Genomic DNA, 407 nt, shown 5'->3' with positions numbered 1-407 from the left:
GCCTTCACTGACAGGTCAAATTTCAATAAACACCAGACAATTCATACTGGAGATAAACCCTATAAATGCAGTGACTGTGGAAAGGGCTTCACTCAGAAGTCGGTCCTGAGTATGCATCGCAATATTCATACATGAAAGTAACCCTTTTTCTTACAAGTGAGAAAGCCTTATCACAGAAGTCAGGTCCAAGTGTGTGTCATAAAATCCATCCAAGACAGATCCTATATGAATACACTGCATGATAAAAAGCATCCATCAGCCTCTCTCCCTGAGATAAGAAAAATTATTCAAAAGAGACCCTCTAAGAATGCATTGAATAAAAGGGACTTTTCATATTTGCATGGCCTCACAAAATATAATAGAATTCATACTGGGAAAAATGCTATCAGTTTGATGCATTCAGAAAA

At 37.3% G+C, this 407-nt stretch overlaps 1 protein-coding gene across 1 annotated transcript in view; it reads left to right on the top strand.

Annotated features, from left to right (window-relative positions):
- Positions 1 to 135, top strand: part of ZNF81 (zinc finger protein 81) — a 91665-nt gene extending 91530 nt beyond the window's left edge. Inside the window, exon 4 of the mRNA XM_044911613.1 lies at positions 1 to 135. This exon is cut by the window's left edge and continues 1379 nt beyond it. Coding sequence (XP_044767548.1) covers positions 1 to 135 — 135 coding nt within the window.
- Positions 136 to 407: the final 272 nt, after the last annotated feature.

This window comes from Neomonachus schauinslandi, chromosome X (genome assembly GCF_002201575.2).
Source record: "Neomonachus schauinslandi chromosome X, ASM220157v2, whole genome shotgun sequence".
NCBI lineage: Eukaryota > Metazoa > Chordata > Mammalia > Carnivora > Phocidae > Neomonachus > Neomonachus schauinslandi.
The sequence above is the reverse complement of the archived record's forward strand: the minus strand, read 5'-3'. Positions and strand labels throughout refer to the sequence as shown.